The 26551-nt window shown below is 37.9% G+C and overlaps 1 protein-coding gene across 1 annotated transcript; it reads left to right on the forward strand.

The window, feature by feature from the left end:
- Positions 1-1407: 1407 nt before the first annotated feature.
- igfn1.1 (immunoglobulin like and fibronectin type III domain containing 1, tandem duplicate 1) lies at positions 1408-23216 on the forward strand. The gene is made up of 23 exons (XM_071903854.1): positions 1408-1456; positions 8148-8267; positions 9424-9566; positions 9692-9791; positions 9936-9985; positions 11055-11086; positions 11239-11422; positions 12037-12150; positions 12275-12443; positions 12696-12968; positions 13148-13924; positions 18007-18131; positions 18321-18462; positions 18632-18925; positions 19105-19401; positions 19982-20161; positions 20314-20442; positions 20554-20862; positions 21152-21237; positions 21355-21547; positions 21641-21937; positions 22044-22370; positions 22497-23216. Exons 1-23 carry the CDS (start codon positions 1408-1410, stop codon positions 22499-22501), a joined length of 4395 nt encoding a protein of 1464 aa, XP_071759955.1. The 3' UTR covers positions 22502-23216.
- The last annotated feature ends 3335 nt before the right edge of the window (positions 23217-26551 follow it).

Genomic DNA, 26551 nt, shown 5'->3' on the forward strand with positions numbered 1-26551 from the left:
TCAGAAACATAATAATCATCATCATAATCATAGCCATAATCATAACCACAATCCTAATCATGCATTTTTCAAACACACCCGAAGACAGTTTACTGGTCATAAGCAAACATAGTATCATGAAAATGAATAGCAAAAGATTATGGTATGGTTATGGTACAATGTCATCCATGCCATTCCAGAAAAAAACATACTATAATGCAGTCATTCACACAGAGCACTGAAAGCAGAACTCGAACTGTACTCACCTCTTCATGTCAACTATTTTCTGAAAATCAAGGTTAAGCTCTAAAAAATACTAATTAATTGACGACAATAACCACACCCACTTTAAGTCTCCATCCAATGAGAAGGTAAAGGCCCCTGAACTTGAGCGTCATTAGGTCAAATTTTACAAGAACAAAAAATAGTAATGTGACCTTTCATTACACAGAGGGGCTATGACTCATATACTAGTCAAAAAAGCACCACGTCAGTATCTTGTGATCTTCTGGACTAGTTTCAGATTACACCTGATGTGACTTATATACAACTCCTTATGCATCTTACAGGAGAAAACAACCCAAATCATGGTTCTGGCAAACAAATGCTCCACTGTCAAACTGAATGTTATAATGTAGTTTCTCCTGACAAGATTATTTATTTATTTATTTTTGATTGATTTGTTAAATCAGGGTGACTGTCCATATGACCTTCTCCCATTGGGACCAAGACAGTGCAGGTAACTGTAGGGAGTTCTAGGTGTGGTGGAAATGCAAAGGTGTCTACTGCATCTACTGCAGTTTTTATTTTTGTTTTTTTTAGTGTAAAACCCACAATCTACTGAAAATCTGTGTCCACAAACCAGTTGTTTTGTCAGTGTAAAATTATTTTATCCTATACATCAACTGATATTATCTGGACAGAAAAGCTGTAGCAGTGTCAATTTGTACAGTTTGTTGAACCTCAGCCGAACCCTTCCCCTGGTTTAGAGAGAGGCATCAACGAGTCCCTTGCGCAATCAAACCAGCATAACATTCCTGAGATAGGCATTCATCCAGTGTTAGGGTCCAAGGCCAACAGATAAATGACACGGGCTGCTGCCTCTTACTGACTGGTTAGAGTAACTGCACTGGAGGAGAAGAGCAGTATGTTAGAAGCGGTGTCATCCGAGCTACCGCAGTGCATTAGTTGCTGAAATCTCTCCGAAAGTTGTAACAGAAGCCGCGCTGACCTTTGTGCGGTCGCTCTTTTCCAAAGGAGAATGAGCCATCAAAAGCATGAACAATCCAAAAAATTTAAAAGAATGATTGGCACCTCAAACTCTGAACAGAATACCAATCACTGACATCCTTTTGAGTCATGCTTTCTTCCTTCACCTTTTTTTGTTGCAGAGCCTTCTGAGTCAGCAGAGCTCAAGAGGATACCAAGATGTGGAAGAGGTCAAAGGTGACTGATCAAACTGCCGCTGGGCAGGGGGGTAAGTGCAGAATGATGGACGTCCTCTCCTCTCTGGTTATGTCAATCAAGGGTCGCCACTGCAGCTGTCTTACACCTGTATGTCCTCATATCCAAGCAATGACAATCACCAAGATCCACATAACTTACAAGACAAACTTTGACACAACATGTCCGAGAGCATTTTGAGCATCAAGAATCTTGTGACATTGCACTCAAGACAGTAACATGCAACACACAAGAAAACACCTGGACAGCAGAAAACGTGAGGTCAGTCTACTGAATTCAAATTTATCTTTTTTGAAGACTTGGAATACCCAAGACGTCTGCATAATATTATACTGAGTGCTGACCATTTCTGTCGAGGGAAAACTGAAGAGGAGCACCACTGCTATTTCTTCTGTCAAGTGAAAGCAGTCCAAATAATATTTCTTATTTTTCCAAAGCCCCGTACAATGTATCATCTTTGATGTCAAGAAAACAAGGCGGAAAAGAGAGCATTTTTCTTTGGTCGAAGAAACACAAGCTGTGCGTTTTTTAATGGATAAGATTTTTTCTACATGAAAAAGAAATCGTTGCAACAAGTCTATTTCAGTCTGAATGTGGCGCTGCCAATATCATCCATCACCTTCTCTGTCTCTAGGATGTGATTATGAAGATGTCAATCAAATACACGATCATGGGCATCACAGAATCTAAGATGAGATGCAAATCAGCTCTAATCATTGAATGAGAGAATGTTGTGAATAATGTGATTGTGAAGACAAAAAAAAAAAATACTAACAAGACAAAGAATGGAAAATCTTCACTCTAAGTCATCCTGAGCATAACTGAAGAACAATAATGGCATGTAGTTGGCCAATAAACAAAAACAAGATCATCTTTGAAGATCAACAAAACAGACACAAGCAGAGGCCACCAATGGAGAGAAAACTGAAAATGAAAAGGGGTCCTTGTTTGATGGAAGACAGAATCAAGAATTATCTGAAATTTATTTCCTACAAATTGCTTTTCCCCAAAGTACTTGCACATAATTCTGTCAAGCACTGTGTCAGTTCTCGTTACAAGTATAACTGTTGACAGATCACCCGGGAGAAAATGCCTGAAGGGTCTTGAAGTTCAGTGATCAACATCTGATCAGCACAGCAAAACTATTTACATGTTGCCTTAACACCATACTTCTAACATTTACATCTTGTCTATGACTAATCCTGTTTTACTGTGTGATGTGTCTGATGTCTCTTCGAAGGTTTCCTTCCACTCAAGCTGAGTCTGTTTTGTTTCCCGTCATTGTGTTAAATATTGTTGTGTGTATGTGTGTATGTGTTCGTAATCCTGCCGAAGTTCCAAGGCTACCATGGTGCTTCTGTCAGGATTAATATTTTCCTGTCCTATTTCCTCTCCTGCTGTCACGTTGCGTGTTAAGTCGACAATTCTGAGGGAGCACACCCCGACGAAAAAGGTATGCGAGCAAAAAGAAATCAATTTCCACCAACGTTTTACATTATTTACAAATGCATGATTCCATGGTGGGTGAGTTGCATGTGTGATGTGGTCTTCATCACGCCTTGAAAGGTGTCATCCAGAATGGATGATTCAACTTTCAGTTTCGCAACAGATGCATTTTGTTGTGACATTTTAAACAAACTCCAAATATATAGTCGCTAGAAATGCTGTTGCCAGAGGGCACTGCGGTTGATTGCCATGCGGTATTTGATCTTGTACTTTAAAAGGAAAATGCCACAGAATTTTAGAATTCATACTCACATGCCTATTATTCCTGTGCGTTAGCACAGTTCAGTCTCTATAAGTGAACTTGCTCTGCAGGGACATGTCCTGGGGGTGCATGACCACTCCTGAAATCTGACTGGCCAGCCCAGTGCCCCCTTAAGAACGCAGAAATGTTCAAGCTATATTGAATATAATTCAGAATTAATTTGTAAATTTGGATTAATAACCTTTGTTAACCTGCAAACAGCATGCATTTGGTATCAGTGAAAAGATCGTATCATTTATTTGAGGCTGCTCATTTCTTTATACAATGAACACAGAGGCCAATGGAGTAACTTTTCAAGTTATCCTTTCTATATTCCTCTGACAATTTTGGCCTTTTCATGCCTAATCTACATGTTCTCTTGGGTTCACTGTGACGACTAAGAATGTCACAGATACAAAATTCCAATTTCTACGATCCTAGCAGTTCAAAGCAGGTCTAAGAGAACCATGTACTCTCAAGATAACAAGGTGTTTTGAGGCCTTGAAGTAATCGATTGGAATGACATCTATGACTTCTGAAATCCATTAAGCTTCACCAAACTCTTGATATCTTATTTTCTGGTGCTTTCCCTTATCTTTGTAGTTCATGTATTCCTGTGAGAATTCAGACTGTGTCTGGCTCTAAATTACTTTGAGGAAAATTGGGAGATAATCTTTGGGTAAATGACCACAAGTAAACAAGGCTTGGAGTTATCAAACTTCCTTATAATTATTATAATATATAAATAAATATTTTAGCCTTGTGATGGACTGGCGACCTGTCCAGGGCTTTTCCCCTGCCTTCCACCCAATGCATGCTGGGATAGGCTCCAGCCACCTGTGACCCTGAAGAAGAATAAGCGGGTATGGAAAATGAATGAGCGAATGAATAAATAAATAAATAAATAAATAATTAATTGTAATATAAAAAATAAAGAGGAAGTAGTGGGGAAAAAAATACATAATTAAAACAAAAAAACCTTCCTCCCCCCTGTGTTCTTATGACTTACACATCAATTATGCAATCATTACTGCTACAACCTCAATATATCAAATTCGCAAACACTGCAGTGAATCCACTGATATCAGTAGTCAGCAGCAAGTTAATAAAAATCAAAATTATCAGTTATAAACGAAAAGTGAGTGATGTCTGCTGCACTTTGTTTATTGTTGATTTTAAATTGATGAATAAAAATGATTTTGGATGTGGGCATTCCAATTAAACACGTGAACGCAGCAACAACCAAAACAGGCAGAGGACTGCCTCAATTTGAATGAACAGCATGAAGCTGCTTGAAATGGCAGATTGTGAAAAACGAAGTATTATGCTTATTGGAGTGATGATGTGTTACTCGATGAGTGTAACTGGACTAGGAAGATGAACAGTTTTGCCTGTTAAATAAGAATATACTGAGCGTGGACTGAAAGACGTTTTGTGTGTGGTTAACAGTAACTGTAAAACGTTACCACTAAGGGACTCAAGGGGTTGCCAAATTTCAAATTCTACTGGTAGCAGCTTTAACAACTAATATTGCTGCTAACATACACAACATATTGCAGTAATGTTTCAATCTAAACAAAGGATTAAGCCCACTTACAATGAAGAAATACAACAAACAATAGGCAAAAACCTAACTCAAATAATCTAATGTTTGAAAATGACTTACCTTATCAGGAGACTGGGAAACTATAAATTAATCACTTTCGCAAGCCATTTGAAGTGTAGAAAAATGAGAAATGGAAAAAGCAACCTTCCAGTGCAACTGCATTGAAAAATAGCAGCAGACACTTACAGTCCATCAGTTGGCCTATCAAGGTTACTACCACATGCATTTCAGACAAGGACTATCTGAAAATCCTACAGTAGATGCTCGCCCTTCTGGTAAGTATAAAAGGCTGTCAAGACCTCCAGAAAAACAAGATATCAAGAATCTGGTGATGATTATGAATGTAGAACTCATAGAACTCATATGCATTAACACATTTTAACTACATACCAAACATCTCACTATCAAGCACAGAAGCCATCTTAAACCTGCTCAAGAATGACAGGAATCCTTATGAATCTTTTTGTACCAAATTATGCATATTATGCTCCATAGAATACTTGATTCTGATTGCCCGCAAAATGGGCATTTAATGCCTGGCTTAAACCCCCAGCTTTGATCTTGATTCTACATCAATACGCTGATCCACATTTTCAGGCAAAGACATTGCTTTTAGTGATGGCTGCCTCATCTTCGCAATTCCACAGTGTGGAGACAAAGCTTGTTAAAAGCAGCAATACCAATATAGTTGTCAGCGCTCTGTTGGTGTTAAAGCTCTCTGTTCTTGCTAAAATGTTACTTTGCCCATCACATTACAGATCAGAGATCATGCATTGTGTCGCCCCCCTCCAGGACACTCATGGTAATATTTTTTCTAGATCAAATAGCTTGTTGCCTATGAACTGAGTGACACAATATTCCTGGAATTGTTTTGGGCACAATGAAATTGGTTACAACCTGTAGCTAGCTATCCTGTAGACAGTGTTCATAACAGTAGCTAGCATAATGTTGTGGGTGGATAGGTTTTACTAAAGTTGTTACTAAAGTTTGGTCTTTTTGCTAGCGTATTGAAGTAATTTTTCTTTTAAATAAGAATTGTTTCATCATGGCAAATTTTGCATTCATCACGGCAGATTTTTCCAGTAAAAGTTTTATTTTTGCAAGTTAACAGGCACATTGTATGTAGATTGTAGCTAAAATTATGTTTTTTTTGTTGGTAAACTGTTATATAACACCTGTAATTTAGATTGACAGTGCCACCCTATACAATGCCCTGGAAATGTCACTGAAGCCAGACTTTCCTGCACATTACCAAACACAACACAGTCTTTTTTCTGTCACCTGTGTCAGGCAACACAGATAGACATCTCAATTTTGAAACAATTGGCAAAGGCTGTAACAGGAGGCTCATTCTCCTCGTCCCCTAATAGAAAATCTCTGGCCAGTCAAATTTGAGATTTATCTTTCTAATTTTCTCTGTGGGAATTGACAGGGTTCACACATTTAGGCTGAACTGTCCTGAGCCATAAGAATAATATATTTCAAATATGAAAATACGGAGGTTAAGTAAACAATAAATCTCGCCCTTCATGAACATGGTGATAGACTTCTTACAATACACTGTATCTTCTCACGGGCAAATTTCTTTGTTATCACTTTGGATAATGGATGTATATGCACTATATGTTCAATTTAAAATTCAAAAAATGCTCAAATATTTTGGACCAAGTTGTCAAAATGTTGGAAGAGACTAAAAGATTGATTCCCTTTTCATTTAAGTCTCATTAAAATGAGAAAATTAGAAATCTTTGAAGCACAGTTATGTGACTATGGATTATATGCCATCTTGTAATATCAGTATCTTGTTCTAAAACAAATTTCAAGTTATCTGAAAATGTGTTAAAAATGCAATGATAATCTATCTGAAAAAATAGCTCATATATGAGAAGATGCATGCAGTTTAGACAGTTTACACAAAAGGTGTCTCCAAGCCGGTCACTATGAATTTAAAGTTGAATAGGATTTAAAACAAAAAAAAAAAAAAAAAAGTCAAAGAATTAAAACAAAGTTTTGTCCAAACCATTTGCTTGGGGGTGCATGCTGATAGTGGCACTGAACACACACTACTAATATCAACTGGCCCATGAGATGGGATAGTCCAAAGCACCACATTATTACAGAAAACATATACTTGGACTCTTTTACAAAATTGTTTTTCAAAAAACACTATAACAAAGTTATATTAAGTTAAATTGGAACATTTCCTTGACGTGTAAATGAATGCTTTAGATTTAATTTCTACAATTTGCTGTGATATATTGACAACATTAACATCAGTATTTACAAGTAGTTTCATGCTCATAGTCATAGTTGTTTTCAGTAACATTCACTGTAGGTATGTAGCACTGATAAAATAGTTTCTTTGCAGTTTACCTCTCCTTAAAGGGTTCGTCCGGACTTTTTGACCCTGCTGTAGGTCTTATGTATTGCTCACCACGAGTGCTGTTGATCCATTGGGAGCGCTCCACATTAACCCTGGTCTGAGTGTAGAACGGCAGGCCCAGACAGCAGTTCGCTTGTTAGCCAACACATTAGGGGTAAAGCTGCGGGGTATATGTAAACTTTGTTCTATTCTTGCACCAAGGGCAATCAAGTACTTTCAACACAAAGAGAGCACTAGCAGAGAGTTAAGTACAAAAGACCTTCAGTAGGGTCGAACAATCCAAACGGACCGATTTAATTGAATATTTGAGCTAGAAGAGAAAGTAATTCTCTAGTGGTTCAGAATGCTTGCTTTATCCCTATCATGGAATATTTTGGAAAAAATAAATAAAAAGGATAAAGCTGATAGAATGATTACTGCAACTACTAGCTTGAAGTTCACCTTTGGAGTGGTTATTATTATTAGTATTATTATTTGTATTAGTATTATTATTGTTTTAGCTGAGGTAGTCTTCTGCATTTCAGCCCAAAACAAGTCCTTTCCTGCATTTAGAAAAAGTTGAATATACACATAACATGTATGAGTAAATGTGACTATCAGATACTGTGGGAAGTTTACACAGACAAATGTTCACTGGGTAACTTCTCTGGGTATCATGTTACATTAGTTATCAGGTTTTGAACGGATTAGAATAGAACCTTGGGAAGTTTATTTTAAAAAAAATAACATATATATACTGAATGAAGGTACAGTTCAGTATGAGTTCCTCAAAATGAAACTCATTAACATTTTCATGCTACGCTGAATATACTATATAAATGGATGCAAGTGTATATCTGATATGCGCCCTAACTCTCGCTCATGGATCATCATACATCATGTTCATTAATCTTTGAGTGGCTACTATTGGAAATATATGTCCGCTATATGCCTTGTCTAACTGTTGATATTTTTTTTTATTTGATCAGGCATCAGGAAGAAGTCAAAAGTACCCGGTGTTATGATCACGCAGTTTTTGGAGGAACTTCCAGAGGGAAAGTCAACTCCAGATTTCACCCGCAAACCCATTGCTTTGACCATCCAAGAGGGTAAGTCTCCAACTAACCACACTAACAAAAAAACAAGACTAACAGCCCCGCGACACTGAATGTTCGTTCCTGATGAGAATCGAACTCCGGTTTCCCGAATGAGAGTCTGCAGTCTAACTCTCTGCAGCGCACTTTCACCCACGTGACCCATAAAGTGGCGTACAGAGCGATCGACTGACCGACCGACCGATCCATAGAGCCCCTGCTGTCGCGGGGCTAAAAAACAAGTTTTTTATTGTATCCCTAATCACACTTTTGTCCAATGCATTTTCATCTTGATTACAGTATATTTTCTCATCCCAATATTTGCACATACTTATACCCCATAGCAGGGAACTTGACCTCAATCCCAAATGGGCATGAGCAGAATGGGGACTTCACAGAGAAGGAGGGATGGGCAGACATGCATATAACATATGTTGAGAATTAATCATTTACATTTTTTAGAGGGAAATTCCTAAAGTCTTGGGCTATGACATATGACAGTGGCAAGGAGGCATGTGATGTGTGGGGGACGTGGGGGACGTGAAATGCAACCCTCAGAGGGCTAGTGTTACCCTCCATACGTGTTACATATATGAAAGGTATTGCAGACTCACATAATTTATGATGAGGGCGGAATTCCTCTTCACTCCTACACACATACCAAATCCTTATTTGGCCTTGGGAGAAAATAACTTTCTTAATTGGGAAGAAACGTGTAAACTTATATTGATGAGATGACACTCCTTAAACTGGAGCTGGGCTGTCCTGCAGTTACAAGTTAAAAATGTGATATTGAAAGTAGAGCATATGGGGCGTCCTGGTGGCTAGGTGGTCTAGGGTGTATACCATGTAGCCTAAACATGTCGTACTGGGTTCGAATCTGGCCCAGGACCCTTGTCGCATGTCACCCCCCTCTCTCTCTCCCAGTCTGTCCTGTTTCTCTCTACTTTAAACTATCTAATAAAAGCAATAAAAAACTATATACTATGAAACATTTTACTCACTGCCTTAGCCCTTCATGCCAAATATTATTGGAAATATTTAATTCTATTATTTAGATAGTAGTAAGGTATAGAAATGTTCCACAATGTGCATGGAGCATCACCATCATCACCAGAGGCAATGGATGATCTGTCACTAATAGAGAAATTCCTTTTTTATCCCATTTCAGGTAAACATGCTATCTTTAAAGCCATTGTGGTGGGCACTCCGACACCGACTGTAACATGGAGCAGAGCAAATGGAGAAATAATTTATCACCCTGAGATGTGCCTGCAAAAGTATGACGAGACATCTCATGAGCATACACTTGAGGTAAGCCTTACTATGGTAGTTAATCGGCGTGAATGATGATGATGCACCTTTGTGACAAATAGTAAGATTTAAACAGCTTCAGTGTCATTAAAAATGCCATCAACTCTGTCTTTCCATTTGCTTAGTTTCCTAAGGTAGCTCCAGAAGATGCAGACACCTACAAGTGTTTTGCATCAAATGAATATGGAAGGGCTATTTGCACTGTCGTCTTGAATATTATTGAGGGTAGGATCCCAATCACTCTTTGAATCACTCATTCTCTCAACTAAGATAATAACTGCATTATATACCCTCCTGAGAATTTGGCCTATTTTACGCATTCCTATGAATTAATTAGTAATGGATATTAAGATTAATGTTTGTTTACAGTTGGATTCCATATGACGAAGGAACTTCAGAGGTCACATGGGGAAGGTGAGGTTATAAACATATTTTGAAGCACCAGTTTTCACCTTAAGACAAAGTTGTGTTCATTTTTTTTAGGTATTGAGCAATTTGGGTTTGGTGGCTATTTGCGTTAGGTCGCTCCATTTAAAGGCCCGCATTATGCCTAAAATACAGCAAATACATTACTTTTCCTTGCGAGATGCAAATAGCACTTGATAGGGGACACACTTAACAAGCAATGAAACCCAATAAAATTACATTCATCATTTTTTACAAAAGGGGATTTTAGGCAATTGGGCAACCATCTGTGTACAAAAATGAATACAGGTTGATGGTATGCATCTAAACTACCAATACCAGGAACGAAGCTCAACTGCTCTGTAAGCCATAGGCCTAAGACTAGTAAGACTTGCTGATATATATTTTTTTAATAGTAACCATGCCATTGTATTCATTAAAATACATTCTTAACGGATGTGATCAGCATTTTAGAAATCTATTGGGCAAAACTACCTGTTATGGTGCATCTGTCACATCAGTAGGTCTACGCTCAGCAATAACTTAGAGCTGCACTGGGCATCTTAGTATGCTGACGGCTCGAAATGGCAGTAAGGGGTAAATCTTTGAAAAATGTGGATTTCAATACCCAGAATATGACGTCAGTAACATAACACAGCACGCATATGTCAGTCAAACCTGCCGATCTGTGAAGGAAGGGACGCACGCGCGTGCCAAAAGCACCGATATTGATGAGTCCAGCTTTCTCTGGATGCAGCGCTCTGTTTAGGAGACAGTTCACTCTAAAATTTCGATTTGTCACTTCCTGCGGGTGGAGAAGTGTTCACAACCGATGGCAGAAAGGCCAAATCTACAGGGTTTCAATTAGTGGGGACAGGACATTCTTCTTTGTTGAGGATAAGAGTGAATGTAATTTTGCCTTGTGCAGCTTTAAGCAATATACTGTAGGGTCAATCATTAATACTATCATGTAGCAGCTACAGAAGCAGCAAAAGAAAATCACATCCAGATACAATATTTCATTTATCCTGTTTGGTGATGACTCTTCTAATATTTCCACATTTTTCACGTGCTTCCACAGAGCCCATAGAGTTCAGAAAAATCCTGAAAAAACGGTAAGAAAAAACATTGTGAAATGAACCTGTTCAGCCCATTTAAAAGTGTTATGGTTTGTCTATGAAAGTTACTAGTATCGAGAAGAATCTGTTCAGCGGAAGCATGCAATGTTGGTGTGAGGAGCTTGATGCGAATCATTTCCACTCTGCAGTAACACTGATGGAACACGCGAGGAAAAGCCAATGGAGCCGGAGGAGAGGGTCTGGGAAATCCTGCTGAGTGCCGACAAGAAAGACTACGAGCGCATCTGTATCGAGTATGGTATCACAAACTTCCGTGGCATGCTGAAGAGGCTTACCGAAATGAAAAAAGAGAGAGAGGTGGAGGTTGCGCAGGTACGTGGCCTCCTGATTCTCCGGTGCCACTGTTTTACGAGCATTTAAACCAAAGCAGTTTTAACAAACTTTTTTGACGACCATAACACAAAAGGTGCTGTTTCTACTGCCTAGAAACAAAGCTAGCAACTCACTGCTTCACATTAATGTATTATGTATACATCTAAACTCTGGCTTCATGTCAGTTATATAAGTAGCCCTTGAGTTTTGTTTTGTTGTTTAGTTATTTTCATGGTTAGCAGGTCTGAAGAGTATTTTGTCTTTGAGTCTTGTTAAGATATAAACAAAACAAAAGTAAATGTATTATTTTATTGTCGAACGGTCAGATTTTTTTTAACATCAAAACGTCAAAATACTGCAGCAAAATTAAGATGTTTTATGTTTTATCAGATTTTATATGATAGTTTTTTATGTTTACCTCTTTTTGTTTAGTGTTTCTCTAAATTATGTAAATGGAATTTGAATATCATGTGATTACATATAACATGTATATTATTCTTATCATTATTGTTGGTGTGTTAGTTTTAGTTCTTGTGTCTATCTTATACAACTGCAAACTTATTGGACATTGTTGAGATAATTTTGTGTCTTTTATGTGTTCATTTCTACTGTAGTTTATTTCACATATCAGGACACTGAAACCCATTGAGGTCAGTGATGACGACTGTGCAACAATTGAGCTGGACATGGATCTCAAGGATCCCAGTAGCAAAATCTTCCTCTACAAGGTGAGGTTTTAACTGCTAATGTCTTGCTGTCTTTTAATAATCTATAACAAGTTTCTTTATGTCTTTATTGTTATTTTTATATTATCAAAATGTCAACATGGCACTGTCATCATAAATTCTGCAGGATGGAGTCATGGTTCCATTCACCGATGAATTGGGGGAGGAGATGAAGCATAGTTTGAAACAAGTTGGCAAGAAATATGTATTCAGCATCAAAAAACTCAATTCAGAAGATGCAGGACTCTACTCAGTGGATGTGGAGGGTGTAAATGTATTCTCCACAGATTTTAAAGGCAAGTCTTCAGTCAAGGGACAGCACATCTGATTTAAATTACTGTTTGAAACAGATTCAGTTACTTTCCTAGGATCAACTGATCTGCTGTTGTTAGTTGAAACAAACTTAACTAAATAGTTAAAAGAAACACCAAAACTCTTTCTTAATAGATACGGCAAATAGCTATTATTTCTCCGACCTGCCCCTTCTTAATTAGTAAATATTTTTTTCTCTTTCTTTCTCCTTTTCTGTATCTTTTTCTTCCTTGCAGTACCTGAGGTGGAGTTTGCTCTCAAAATACAGGAGGTTAAGGCAGAGGAAAGAGAAGACGCTCTCTTTCAGTGTGTCCTGACAGCACCTCTGAATGAGATCAAGTGGATGGGCAAGAACGTTGCACTGTCAAATGACGAAAAACATGAAATCATTGTATCTGAGGATAAGCTTATCCACAAGTTGATTGTGAGGGATTGTTTGCCTTTGGATGCCGGTATCTATGCAGCTGTGGCAGGAATCAAATCTTGTAATGCCTGGCTTGTAGTTGAAGGTAAGATAATTCATTTTTCCCCTCTTTCTTTATCTTGGGGGATTCTAATTATAAATGAAAAAACATCTAACTATCTGATACTTTAATCTGACACCAAATATTTGTTAAATTCTGAATATTACATCCAGCCAAAAAATATTAAAATGTCATACTTCTCTGATATCTGTTATCTTTCATAGTTGACAAAGATCCTGCCAACCAGGGGAAGAAGGCAGTTCGCAAAACTACTATGGCCGGAGGCGGTAACGATGCAGATTTGCTGGGAATAGCTAAGGAACAGCAGGAGAGATACGAAAAAGAAATGGAGGTAAAAAGGGAAGCTGCCAAAAAGGCCCAAGAAGAGAGAGATGCTATAGAAGCGGATGCGCGAGCGGAGGCAGAAGCAGCAGCAAAGGCAGCCGCTGAAGCCAAAGCAGCAGCTAAGGCTAAGGCTAAGGCTAAGGCTAAGGCTAAGGCCGCGGAGAAGGCTAAGGCTAAGGCAGAAATTAACAAGGAGTTAGCTGCAAAGAAAGCTAAAAAGCCAGGAGACGGTGCAGCTGATGGCGCGGACTCTGCTGCAGTTGGGGCTGGAGGTGCTGGAGGTGCTGGAGGTGCTGGAGGTGCTGGAGGTGTTGGAGGTGCTGGAGGTGCTGGAGGTGCTGATGCTGCGGGAGGTGCTGGAGCTGATGGTGGTAAAGGTGCAGGCGCTGGTAAAGGTGCAGGCGCTGGTAAAGGTGCAGGCGCTGGTAAAGGCACCGGTGCTGGAGCTGATGCTGGTGCTGGTGCTGGAAGCGGAGCTGGAGCAGGGGGTGAAGCTGAAGATGAAGGTGCTGAAGAGGGAGAGGATCTTGAGGGAGAGGAGGACGAAGAATCGTTTGAAGAGTCTGATGAAGAAATTGAGGGAGAGGGAGAAGGAGAGGAAGGGCAGCGCAAGAAACGTGTGAGAGATGGTCAACTTGTGCCAGATACAGTGATAGGTAAGAAATTAATTCATCTATACTGTAAACTGATAAACTTAATGATAACATTCCTGCCAAAATTCAGGACTTAAGACTCCTTAATGCTTATTATAATGTAATATACATGTCTCTCTATTTCTAAAGAGAAAGTTGTCTTGAATTTATGAATTATTATTATTCATATTATTATTATTTTAAAAAAATACATTACTTTTTTAAGTAACATAATATATATATCTCTAGATATATATATATATATATAGAGAAACAGTTGTTTCTGCTATGAGTTTTTCTTTTTTTTGCTGCTTTGGTCTGTTTTACAATGCTCTTGGTGCTGTTGTCTTTGCGATTAACTTTCAGAATGATTGTAAATGTGTATTTTTTGTTGCTTATAAAACATCAATTGACAAACATACAACAGTATTTAAATAAGCATCTTACAAATTTTAAATTAATTTTAAAAATTAGTTTAAAACAAATGATATCCTAGTAAATAGAACAGGGACAATAGCATTATGTCATGTAAGACAATTTTGCTCACAGAATGCAGATTAGAGAATGCCAGTATGTCACATTTATGATGGTCATAAGTCTATGATACATAAGATCATCATTAAATAACAAATGAATATATATCAATATGCATAAATATCATTCTATATACATTTGCTATTGGTGATCACTAATAGGTGATAATAATGATGAGGAAGCTCCAAATGAACAAGGTGAAAAATCTGACAAAAAAGGAAAGCGTCGCAGAAAGGGAAATCTGGTGGTGGAAGAGGCTGTTGTCGGTAAGAGATGCCGAAGGCTGCATGCTGTAGACGGTTTACTGACGATTAAAGTCATTTGGGAATGAAAATGACTTTGGCATCACAACTGGTAGATACTATTCTAAACTCTAACTTTCATGCAGATGTATTAACACTATACATATTTATATATATAACAGGATTGACCAAATTAAACTTTTAACACACACCACACAGAATGTGCTGTGCATTGCTGCTCCGTGTCGCTCATAAAATCAGCTGAAAGCTCCATACGGCTCAGGTGAATTTCAAATCATATTAGCAAGATAAAAGATAAAAGTTTAGTCAAGCTTCAGTGAGAGAACACGCTTCATGCTGAATGCCTGAGATAGTAACATGGGTTTACAATTATGTTGATTTGCATTTCTTCAAACCGTAGCAGTTTTAGAGCCTAGTTTGTTTAATTATAGTTTGCGGGTCAGAATGGCTTGTGCAGCTGCTTCTGCTTAGTCACTACAAGATGAGAGAAACTAGCAACATACAGTACAGTACGAAAACCCTGGGCTTAGAATATTAACCTTGTCCCATAAATTAAACTTACCAATTTAGCCCATGCTGATTAGTAAAACATAATTTTATATATCAATTTTCGTACTCTTTTTACTGAGGAAATAGAAAGTAGCATAGTATGCAGATTCCTAATCCTTTGCTCAATAAAATAAATACAAATATGGTCTATATTTGTTGTGTTGTATGTAATGTGTGGTTTCATGTTTGTAGACATGTTTGTCTTCATGGTGTTATAAATACCTTGTTATTCATGTGTGAGTTTATGTTATTTGGAGGGTGAAAAATGGAAAGGTGATTAACCAATAAATGCATTCAAGTTGAACATATGAATATTAAAAAGTGCTGGTGAATAACAATATTCACATTTAGAACATGTGTAAGAATTGGACATTCATTCATTTATTATGTTTTTTTGTATTACACGGCTTTGTTGAATACTCAATTATGATTGGCCAATGAACGCATTCTGAGGTTTGTTATTTCTGAAAAAAACAACAACTGCTGTTTCACATTTAATATCATTCTGCAGTCAAGAAGTTTTGTTGATTCCTAATCAAATTAACTGGTGACACCCTGTGCCAAAAATACTTAAATCCTTGGTTACTGCAGACAGTAACTGACAGTCCTACTGGACTACTTTTTGGCAGAAGCTTGCAAGTTTCTTTAGCTTGTAATAAAATACTTTAAATCAATATTTTGTGTCAAATGATTTATGTCTCTGGTAAGTAGTCGTGTAATAAGTGGGATAATGTACAGAGTCATTATTGCAAAATAAGCTCCTTCAGGGCAATCAAGACAATCACCCTGTCAGGAGTTGACAGGGAAATGACCAGCTTGCTGAACATTATCCCTTACAGTACGTAACCAAGCAACCCTTTTTAACAATGACAACCTTGCATTTTCATTCTTGAATTGATCTTGAATAACAAGTTGGATATCACCTTTGCCAACACACTCTTTGTTTGCCTTTAAGTTATTGTTTATTTCTGTCGTTACTGTCGATCTTGTTGCTTTTAGTGCTAATGGTGGCATTATAATTGTTGTTGTTACTGTTTTCATTAATGTTACATGTAAGGCATATCCAACAGCAAATGAGAAACATTGGATTGATGGTAATTATGCTGATAGGAAACCCTAAAAAGCGAAAAGCGAAAAACAGAAAAGCTGGCACCGGGACAGCAGGCAGTGATGAATCTGCTGAAAACGGTGAGGCTGCAGACGGCGACGAGCCAGCAGCAGCTGGCAAGCGCTCAGGCCGTGCGAGGCAAGGCCCAGTGGTCGAGGAGACAGTTGTTGGTAAGACGATGGGCACTGCATTAAATGCTGCATGGGAGGCACTGTCACGGAGCAAAGTCATTTGATGAACAGATGACTTTTCCAGTGGTATGAAGGTTTACAGAGCAAGTGTGTGACCAGTCAGAAGAATGCTACATTTGATCTCTGATAGGTTAAATTGCCTTTTAGAATGAGTGGCTTTAACCTTGACACTGCCTTTAGGAAGTGCTAAAATGATCATGCACAAATGATTTTTGTTTGCAGCATATAGTATAGTTCTTGGAGTTGCCAAAATGGTGGATTAAATGGAAACACAGCAAACAATTCTTTAGTCATAAGATTGTAGATAACAGAACACTGGTTATAGAATTGTATTTTCTATGGATGGTTTGATGTCAGCAGGCCAATCTATTGTTGAATAGAATATTTATGTTTCCGTCTCAGTGTTTGAGGACTGTGTGTGTGTTTGTGTGTGTGTGTGTGTGATGTTTTACATGCATCTGTGCTCTGTGTTAACAATCTTGCTTGCTTTTTTCCATCTTAAAAATCCAGGAAAAAGTGGTGCATTCAGATTAATTAATTAGTTAATTGAGCAACTGGAGAACTGATCATGTTCTTGATAAACTATGGCAACACTAAGACTTGGGAAGGAGACGAGGGGAAAAAGCATGAATTGTGAGCATAGAGCTACAAGAAAATCGTATAACATCTCATGCACTCATACATAATTTGAAGATGGAAGACAACCCAAGCTGACTTTGGAAGATTACCTTTGACATGCAGTAAATCAATTCCTGCATATTAAAGCCTGCATTTTGCTCTGAATACTCGAATCCCTACTTTCTTACCCTGACCAAGGAACTGTCAGTCCTAAGTGGGAAAGGATTCAACAAATCAAATGTAATTACCAGTTTTAAAAGCAAGTGTATCTTTCAAGAGTATCTTTCAAGAGTAACTAAAAGAACAAAGGCAAAGTCATTAAATGAATTCTTTGGTGATAGCATTATGAAGAGCTATGCCAAAATTTCAACTCTGCAAACTATGAAGTTGAAGAAGGACACTCCAAGCGAAAACAATCAAGCTACTCATTACTCGTGAAGACAACTTTCACAAGTGTCAAATGGAGGCAAACAAAATCTGATTTCTTACATCCCTCACCAACTTGGATTATGTAGTCTCTTAAACGCTGTACATTCAAACATCAATATTTGCATTTGAACATGTATTTTATATGCAAATGCCACAGTAAAATACATGAGATCAATAGCAAAATGTAAATAGTGATGTTTGACAGGTTAAAAGGTGAGGTAAGTTTGTATGCCTGGATTACATGCAAGCATGTATCATGCATCCATACATACATGGATGCATGAACTTAATGTAATTGTAGAATTGCATTTACTATAAAAATAATCTTTGCCCCTGAAAATGGAACAGAAAAATGTATAGGTGTAAGCTGTAACACTTGTGCATTCACTAACTTAGTGGTTGATAAATCCCCAGATCCAGGAGTTCACTTTCATGCTGGACTTTCTGACTGTAAAGCTATTATGGGACAACCAGCAGAGATTGAGTGTAAACTGAGCAGTGAAGACTGTGAGGGAATCTGGTACAAGGATGGAGATGAGGTAAGACTTTGTGTGGTTATTTTAAAATGTTGATGTAAAATAGGCCCGGGTGCTATACTGTGGTAATATAGTCCAGCTGTTATCAGTGATGATGATTACAAGCTGGAGCGTCTGATATGACTTTATACAATTACACTTACTGTATATCTATTGTGCTATATTAACCTATCTACACATTTATCTTTCCAGATTAAATCATCTGAGGGTTTAACCATTTCTAAAGACGGAAGTTTCCACAGGCTCAAAATTCACAAAGTCACAGAGGAATTTGCTGGGAAATATCGATTTGAGGCAGATGGTCGGAAGACTGAGGCCATGATTGTTGTTGAGGGTAAAAACATTTTCCTTCTAAAATATTGGTACAAAAATTATTTCTTTGAATAATTGCTTGTATCATTCATTCAAATTATACTTGCAATGAAACTGATATAATATTGCATGTTACTCTAAAATATGTCACTTTTTAAACACTTGTTTCCGTATTTTAACAATCTTTACAGATCCGCCTAGATTTGAGGCTGAGGACCTGGAGGCATTTAAAGCCACTGTAACCGTGAAAAAAGGTCAAAAGGCTACCTTCAAATTACCTTATATTGGACGGGAACCTATAAAGATTCAGTGGTACCTTGAAGGTGAAGAGCTTTCGGATGAAACAAACATCAAGATAGAGCACTCCGATGGGTGCAGCCGTCTGCTTCTAAACAAGCTACATCGCAAGGACAGTGGCGAAGTCAAGATGAAACTCAAAAATGAGTTTGGTACTGTTGAGGCCTTTAGCCAGCTAGTTGTAATGGGTATGTATAATCAAGATTTGGTTAAAATTAAACCTCTTTTTCAAAACTTTCTTAAATATGCTATTTACTGGTTCACTTACTTTGAAACCTACTGGTCATATGGCGTGAAGATGCCATACTATTGGTAATAAGTTCATTGCAGAGTAATATCATTCTATATCCCACTTTCTTTTTGACAGATAAACCCACTCCTCCAATGGGACCTCTGGAGATTGTTGAGGCCACCTCCTCTGCGATTGAAATCAAGTGGAGGCCACCTAAAGACAGCGGTGGCTGCAAGATAGACAACTACATCCTTGAGCGACAACAAGTGGGACGCAACACCTGGAAGAAGGTGGGTCCAATCGGTGCAGAGGCCAAGTACAGGGACGTTGATGTAGACCACGGCAGGAGGTACTGCTATCGCATCAGGGTGGAGACTCAGATGGGCACCAGTGAGCTGATGGAAACCGAGGATGTTCAAGCAGGCACAAAAGGTGAACTTTGATCATTATTGGTTAATTTTCTCATGTTAAAATACCAGTGTTAGAAAATGTTTAAGTAAATTCTTAAAGTGTCTCTGTCCCCTTGAATTACGGAAGCCGGTAACTGACACAAACAGTAAAGTTTCCAACAGAAACGTCTAGTGAGTGACGTAATATATCATGATGCAAAATACTGACAGAATAATACTGCTTTGTCATTTGTTTTTTTGGCTTGAGAACAAGGCTTTTTAACCTTCGAAGCTGAAATTTCTTATGATACTGGTCGCGCACTCGTAGCACCATCCTCCATCTTTGGGCAGTTGAAAACGTGAGTAAGTAGGGAGGATGAGATTGGGAGTTTCTTGAAATGCCAAAGGTCACGGAGTACAGGTCGGAAAGTGAGTTTTGAAAGCCAGAAATCTCCTGAAAAAGTAATCCTTGACGCATTAGTATTCATCACCAACCCTATCAACCCCCCGCAGATACAGTATATTATGGTCATTTTGTGTGATGCGGCAGTAAAAATCTTGCGTATTGGCCCTTTAGGAGTGAGAAACTATCACAAATCCCAATCTTGTGTTTGTGTATACAGCTTACCCTGGACCTCCATCGGTACCAAAGATTGTCAGTGCCTTCAAGGACTGCGTCAATCTCACCTGGTCTCCTCCTTCCAACACTGGTGGAACCAATATTCTAGGATACAACCTGGAGAAACGCAAGAAGGGCAGCAATCTGTGGGGCCCTGTCAACCCACTTGATCAGATGATCCAAGGTTTCTCCTTTAACCATTACTACAAGACAATTTCTCATCAATCATTTTACGCCAGCCTTTCACAACACAATAATCAATATAATGTGAGATGGTTTGTTGCTGTCATTCCTATATTTTATATGGTGCGTGATTTATTTACTTTTTTATTACAGCAAAAGGATATGCTGTTAAAGATGTGGTTGAGGGCATGGAGTATGAATTCCGTGTGTCGGCAATCAATAACTCTGGAGCGGGTGAATTCAGTACCCCATCTGAGTTCGTATTCGCCAGGGACCCTAAAAGTAGGCCTTTTTTTTTTTTTAAATATATCATTATGCCAGTCATTATCATTTTATACTAATATTTTATATGGCCTGCAAACCTTAGCACTGAATATGAATAATGTATTTCAGAGCCTCCTGGTAAAGTTATTGACCTCAAGGTGACCGACTCCACCTACACAACCCTTTCCCTGTCTTGGACCAAAACCAAGGAAATTGAAGGGGTTGAAGATGAAGCCAAGGGATATTTTGTGGAGATCAGACCAGCGGAAAACCCAGAGTGGGATCGTTGCAATGCAAATGCCATCATCATGAATACCTTCACAGTGAAAGGCATGAAGTCAATGGCTATGTACTGGGTGAGAGTAATTGCTACTAATGATGGAGGAGAGGGAGAGCCACAGGAGTTGGACAACTACATCTTAGCCATGCCTCCTCCTGGTAAGAAAATGAACTTCAAACTGCTTACGTCAAACTAACTTATTTAATATCTTACAGGTACAGTCACTACATGGTAACAGTCAACATTTAATTAATACTTAAATCCATTTTGGCACTAATGAAAAACATATTGCAGCACGACTACATTTTATTAATTACTGTAATGTGGCATGTGTTGTTACTAAAAACAATAAACCATAATCCTAATAATTATTTTTGTAGTTTACAGTACAGTAATCTGATTTTTATTATATATTTTTACCTTCACACTCCTTCATCCTTCATCTAGTGCGACCACGGTTCACTGATGCCAAAATCAAGAGTTTCATGGTGGTGAGAGCAGGGAATTCTGCACGTTTCAACATTAACTTTGAGGTAATTTAAGGAGCGATTAAGTCTATAACATAACAATACACGTATAACGAACCTGCCATCAATTTGTGCCCTGTAAACATCTATCTGGAGATGATCATATTTCTATATTCTTTGCAGGCCTCCCCTTGGCCTGAGGTCACTTGGCTGAAAGATGGAGCACCTGTGTCCAAAAGAGTGACTATCAGCAATGCTGAGGGCGCATCCCAACTTCTGATTCCTTCTTCTGAACGTTCAGATACTGGAATCTACACCATTGTTGTCAAGAACATCGTTGGCCAAGAGACATACAGCATTGAAATTAGAGTCACAGGTGAGATTGGTAAAATGGTCAATTATCAATAATGGTCAAATATTATTACATATAAATAAAAGAAAACCAAACTATTTTGTTTTTAAACTCTAGATGAGCCAAAGGCACCAGGACCTGTGGAGATTGATGAAAATGTGCCCGGCACAGTGACCATTTCATGGACAGCATCTCCAGATGAGAAACGCGATGACAGGCTGCACTACATGGTGATGAAGCGTGATTCAAACAAAAGAACCTGGAACACAGTAGCAGATCGCATCTTCAACAACAAATTCACAGCCTGCAACATAATGCCAGGGCGAGAATACCAGTTTCGCGTCTATGCCAAGAACGACATGGGCTCCTCCAATCCCTCTGAGTCACCAAAGTGGTCAATCTCTAGCAAAAAAGGTATGTGAACGCTCTTCTATCCACTCATCAGAATAAGCACGTTCTCCATTCAATGCAATTTTAATGCTCATAAAACTAATTTCATTCAATCCATACCTTTTTCCAGAGAAGTTCATAGTGAATGTGCCAGAGTCTAAGGCATGCAACCTGGATCGTCCTCCCAAGTTCATTGTCCCACTGAAAATGCACAGCGCTCCTCAAGGCTATGAATGCTACATGAGCTGTGCTGTGAGAGGGGACCCAACACCTCATGTGACATGGCTCCGCAATAATATTAGTCTGAATACCAACACTAACTACTACATCTCCAACACCTGTGGAGTCTGTTCTATGCTTATACTAAGGGTTGGACCTAAAGACACCGGAGAGTACAAGATCGTGGCAGAAAACTCTCTGGGCAGAGCTGAATGCACCACTAAACTGACTGTCAGAGGTAATGCTTAGATCAAAATGTGTCTGTGTTTTTAAGGTGCCGTAACTAGATGTTTTATGTTGATGTACATCAGAGTGATGAACAACAATCTGAAACTAACCACTGCCTTTGTCCTTTTCCCCCCAGAATAAATCAACATGATGAAGATGGCTGAAATCGTTTTAAAAAACATAACAGAAACCCAGTTGAGCGTTTTTTGTTATATGCACAGATAATACATATTTTTGAAGCTGAGAAATCCCTGTCACATATAATGTTATATAATTTAATACTCTCTGGGATGCCTATTGTTTTAATGCTCAAGTTGTTTACCATTTTGATGCATCAGTTATTTTGTTATTAAGAGAGGCAATTATTCAAAGTAACAACAAAGTCTTAGGCATACAAATGCTGCCAGATGGAAAGCCATGAACAGCTTCTGTTTGTTGTCTTGATTTCCATAGTGCATATCAATAAAGTGAAGTGTGATGCTAATTTTAAATATGAATGGGCAATGTTGCACATATTCCACGACTCTGAATCAGATCCAGAGAATTAACAGCAGAAACAAACAAAGCAGTCTTAATGTAATAATTTGCATGTTTAACAGCATAAACATTCAAAGGACAGAACTGAAAACTGTGTAGCTGTGATTCATTGACTTCAGCGGTAATTATTAATTTGAGGAAATGTGTTCTGCCTGCAGCTTATACTTTTTAAGAGAGTAATAGTGATCTGTGAGTTTTCTCTTACAATTAGGATTTAGATATCAAGTTTATCAGTCCACATGTATAGTGATTGGTTGTACTGGTTATCATTTTCTTCCCCCAATTTTGAATTTGCAATCTTCCAATATAGGCTATTAATTTTACTCATTAGAAATGCAAAAGACAAACAAAACAAAAGCTAATATAGATAAGTTAAATGTATTTTTCTTATGTTATGAATTGTATGGGGGCTTGGTGTAAATAAATAAAGCTCATATTACCGGTATGTGGATTGTTTATTTTTATTTTAATTGTTGAGTGTTACCAGATTACCAGATTGTGCATTCACTTTGCTAAACCAGAGTTAATACTACTTCAGAGAGAAAATGCATATATGTGTATGAAGATAGACTCTGACATATATTGTGGACCTGGGTTAAGCCTTGACATAGCAAACAAGTATCAAAATTCAAGCCACTTGTTCACTCGCATGAAGGTTTATGTGAATAATTTATGTCCAGACTTCTTGTATTACCACTCTGGGCATATTTTTTTGTGGGGTCAGACTTAAGTCCAAGTTTAGAGTCACTGAAGAAGAGAGGGTCAACTGTTGCACCCCAAGCTAAAACTCAAAGCAAGACTGACCAGTGCAGGGTGACAGCTCTCAGTTTCAATGAGAAATGACAAATTACAATGACAAATTAAATGCTACTATGAAGTACTTATTTTTGTTTTCTTTCAGTCTGACAGACAAGACAGAAAAAAGAATGATGGCTCATAAATATCATTCACATGTTACCACTTAGGTTGCTTTGCTTGATTTTTATCTAATATGTCCAAAACAGTCTCAGAGCGAGTGTGGGCATCCATGCAAATCCACTCACTTTTGATTTTCACTCATTTAAGAGTATTGTTCAATACACTGAAGATTCTTAAACATGCATACCAAATGAATGTAATGAGCTCAAAAAGCCAGAATTTAATTAGCTTACCTCTTGACTATAGAATGCAGCGATGACGATCAGGCAGTCTACATTGATGAATAAGTTGATGGCAAGGCAGTGCAGCCCATGGCACTTCCATGGAGCTTTCCGTGGCACTTTCCCTTTTAAAAAGTGGAGTCAAAAGAGTTGCCCCACTGCAATGTTGAAGCTGAAACTCCAGTTTTGAGGGAGGGGTTAGAAAGCTTCACTGCTGGACTGCCTGCGGTGCATCCTTTTCATGAACCTATAGCACTATAGGGCCATAGTGCATGCCAGTAAACCTATCCCCAGCAGCCTTGCTCTGACTATCTCGGAAAGGCTTTATTGCCTTTCAAAACGAAGAGCCCACACTCAAGAATCAGCTGGAACTTGGCTGGCAAAGGAGAGGAGAGAAAAGCAGTTTCTTGAAAAACAAAAGTAAGTAAATGTACTAGGTATTGGGCAAGACTGCTAATTATGAACATGTGGTTGGATATTTCAGTTTACTCTATATTCATTAAAATACTGACAAATTCTGCATCATGATGTATGAACGATTCAGGGCAATCTGTGTGTATATTCAGTGCAGTTTCTATAACTCCTGTTTCTCTACAGTTTTATTTGATGATGAATCTTGATGATGTAATAATGATAATCAAATTATAATGTGTTTATAATGCAGGAAAGAAAAATTATTGCACAGTCTACGGAGATGTCATACATCTAGGAAAATGTTGATGGATGCTCAAACTAATCATTGTGCAGTTAGAGACATTACTGTTATTCAGCCCATTTTTACATTTGACCCAAAATGATAATGCAAAAATAATACTATGCAAAGGAATGGATTGAACCAATACTTGTTCATGTATTCATATTGAAATCAATCCTATACTCCCCACCCTGCAAAGATCTAAGGGTTACAGCCCATACTAAGCTTTAACTGCTGTGTAGTGATACAACCTTCATAATGCTATAAAACAAAAAAAGCTGAAGAAGAAATAGTACATGCACTGCCAGACGGAGACGGAGCTCAGAGACATGGACCTGACATCTTATTCATAAATCAGTCCCACTGATCAGTTGCTTGGCAAAGCTATTTTTTGTCCCAGTCAAATATAGTAGCACTGCACTAAGTGTACAAAAATGTTAAATATGGAGCTAGCTCACCAACTGTTGAAACGCTAAACCTCAACTAAAATTATGTCTTTAAGTGAGGTGTAATGCTAATGGCTTGACTACCTATCATAACTAATCCATACATCAAAATTATCATGATTGTGACAAGAAGAAAGTAATGTATTAACAAAAACTAATGAAGATTCCAGTAAGCCTGGTGACGCTACAGATGCTAAGCAGTTCCATTATTTTGTAACGTAAATCTTGCTTTCAAGATACAATAAGATATTCAGAGCACATCTATTTTCTTACCACCTACAGTATCAAATTAAAACAAATTCTGCTCAAAATACACATGAATACAAACTTTTCTGCACTTTAAGTTTTCATAGATATGCAAATGATGCAATACCTTATGCAGTATTTTATTAAACTAATTTGAAACTATATCCGAAAAGGAGGTTTGAGTTTTTCTTTATGTAACTGAATTAGTAATCAATAGCTAGTATTTATAGAGCCATGTGTTAAAATATTGTATAAGTTTTGCATATTTGCTGAAAAATGTTTGGTGGGTATTGCTACAGAGAAAGTTGAACAAAAGTGTATTTTGAGCTTGAACTTTTACATATATTGAGTGGTGATTAAAGATTGCTTCTTGCTCCACAAATATATGTTATGGTGATACTTGATTAATTACATGAACTTTTTATAGAAGAAAAAAATTCTGCCTGCCGCACCTTTCCTCCCAATTTTTATGATTATTTAGGGCTAAATCTGCAAAGCTGCTTATAAGCAATCTAGCCTGTTCCATTTGCAGTCAGACACTTCCGGGTTTGTGATAGATAGTTTATGAGGTATGTGACCTATTGCATGCAAAATTAGGCAGGTCACTTGCGGGAACCTACTTAGGGCATGCTAAGTATTTTGTGATCACAGGAATTCTTTCATTTACAGTCCAGATTGAATTACTAACTCAGGGAGCATTACACCATTTGCCTGTAATGTAGCTCTTTAAAAAGATTTGCACTGTTGGCTAGAACATTTATATTTCCTTATTTTAATTTGAACATTATCATCCCAAACTCCTATAAATCCAATGAATAAAGACACTCTGATCCTCAGAAAGTTCTCCATTTTTTAAATGGTTGATAACTAGTTTTTGAAGAAAACATTTTATTTGCTAGGAGTAGCCTAATTGTAATTTTAAACAAAATGGTAGATACTTATTTTTAAAGGGAGAATGTGCTAAATTACTCACATTCTTTTACACCAAAACCCACTTACTGTATAACCATGTCCAATTATATCATTACACTCTCACCAAGACCAGGGTTTACTCAAAATGTGTCAACATCACATTCCAAAGGCAGACATACTGCCTAAATCCATGAGTAAGTGATACCCGTTGCTGATT

Source organism: Centroberyx gerrardi, chromosome 5, assembly GCF_048128805.1.
Source record: "Centroberyx gerrardi isolate f3 chromosome 5, fCenGer3.hap1.cur.20231027, whole genome shotgun sequence".
NCBI classification, from domain to species: Eukaryota; Metazoa; Chordata; class Actinopteri; order Beryciformes; family Berycidae; genus Centroberyx; species Centroberyx gerrardi.